The sequence below is a fragment of the Trachymyrmex septentrionalis genome, unplaced genomic scaffold (genome assembly GCF_001594115.1).
Source record: "Trachymyrmex septentrionalis isolate Tsep2-gDNA-1 unplaced genomic scaffold, Tsep1.0 scaffold16, whole genome shotgun sequence".
Lineage (NCBI taxonomy): Eukaryota > Metazoa > Arthropoda > Insecta > Hymenoptera > Formicidae > Trachymyrmex > Trachymyrmex septentrionalis.
Window position 1 is genome coordinate 4,527,352 of NW_017304758.1, and position 1,443 is coordinate 4,528,794.

Here is a 1,443-nt window from a genome sequence, read left to right on the forward strand (position 1 = left end):
TAATCCCACAAAGCTCGACAGAGCCAGTCTTTATCGCTCGACTCGATCTTCGTCTCCTGTTACGCAACCACGCATCAAAGTTCGTTCAATACTTTTCCCGAAGGCCATCTCTCCCTTTTTCCCTTCTTTTACACGTGGCTTCATAGGGGTTGATCACCCCTATATTTCCCAAGCATCAGATTACATGTCATGTTCGCGATAAGGGGTGCCGTAGGCGCCATTGTCCTGCGAATATAACACGACTTGTTTCGATTATAAGACGAAATATTAAAAGTGGAGAATTTCTATTTTGAAAAAAATCTGTAATATCAGTAACTCAACAATTGGAGTAAAAAAAATTTTTTTTTAATATTTATAAAATTTTATAAATGCACCAAAGTATATTAAAAGGCGAGAGGGGCTTATTACATAATTATTGTACAAAATAATACTTTTTTATGTAAGAAATAAATAAATAATTTTTTTTTAATCCCCTTATATATATGTACAAGCAAATTTTTGTAAATCGATGTTTTTTAATTTTATGGTTTAAAATTCGTTATATATATATATAAAATTTTGATGGTGTTTGGCAGTATAATGTTTATTTTACAACAGTTGGAAATTTCCTTTGTTGAAATAAGATTATTTCTTTACATTTGAAAGTATAATCCAATTGACACAAAGCGTTTATTAAATGCTGACTTCTGTTGAAAGCGACCATTATATATAGAACCGCTTTTTCATGCGGTTTTTGTCATTTTGTTCCTTTTCTATCACAATAGAAATCGCAGAACGAATAATATTAGGAGGTTAAACATGTCATCAAACAGGAAAAGCGAGCTCGCTGCGTCAATAAAAGACCAAGAATCCTCAATAAGCAGTTAGTATTTTTGTTAGAAAAATTATAAGGAGTTAAAAGAAGAATACAGACGTTTGTAGAGTTATTACAATAAATAATACATTAAATTGTCTATTAATATCATTTGCTATAACAGACTATTCGAGAAGGAATTCTCAAGAAAATTTTATTACGGAGTTTTTGACGCATTGCGAGGAATACGACATAGAAACGTTACCTAGTTTTGTAGTAAATTTCCATAAATATTACCGTATCAAAAATCTGCGTATAATTAAGTTTTATTATAAAAATTGTTCTTTTACAGGTCAGGGATGGCACAGAGCAATACGCGAAGATTGAATCAGAAAAGTAATAATGAATTTGACAACTAATAACTAATTTGACACATTAAAGCCATCGTACACAAATCAATTTAAAGATGTGCATTTAATATAAATATATAAATGGGTTAAATTGCGAAATCCTCAATACACTTTTTTGTGCTGTTTGGTAAAATATGTCCTACTGAAAAAGATCACAACAAAGTTACATAACTATATCATGTAATTAAAACAAGTAAATCACATAACTGATTGTTCCAAATTACTACATGATTTTTTTTT

The 1,443-nt window shown here is 30.0% G+C and overlaps 1 protein-coding gene across 1 annotated transcript in view; it reads left to right on the forward strand.

Moving 5' to 3' along the window:
- Positions 1 to 706: 706 nt before the first annotated feature.
- Positions 707 to 1,443, forward strand: part of LOC108745933 (protein NLRC3-like) — a 4,037-nt gene continuing 3,300 nt past the window's right edge. Inside the window, exons 1-3 of the mRNA XM_018482353.1 lie at positions 707 to 862; positions 978 to 1,069; positions 1,146 to 1,189. Coding sequence (XP_018337855.1) covers positions 799 to 862; positions 978 to 1,069; positions 1,146 to 1,189 — 200 coding nt within the window. The 5' untranslated portion in view covers positions 707 to 798. The remainder of the gene's footprint in view (positions 863 to 977; positions 1,070 to 1,145; positions 1,190 to 1,443) is intronic.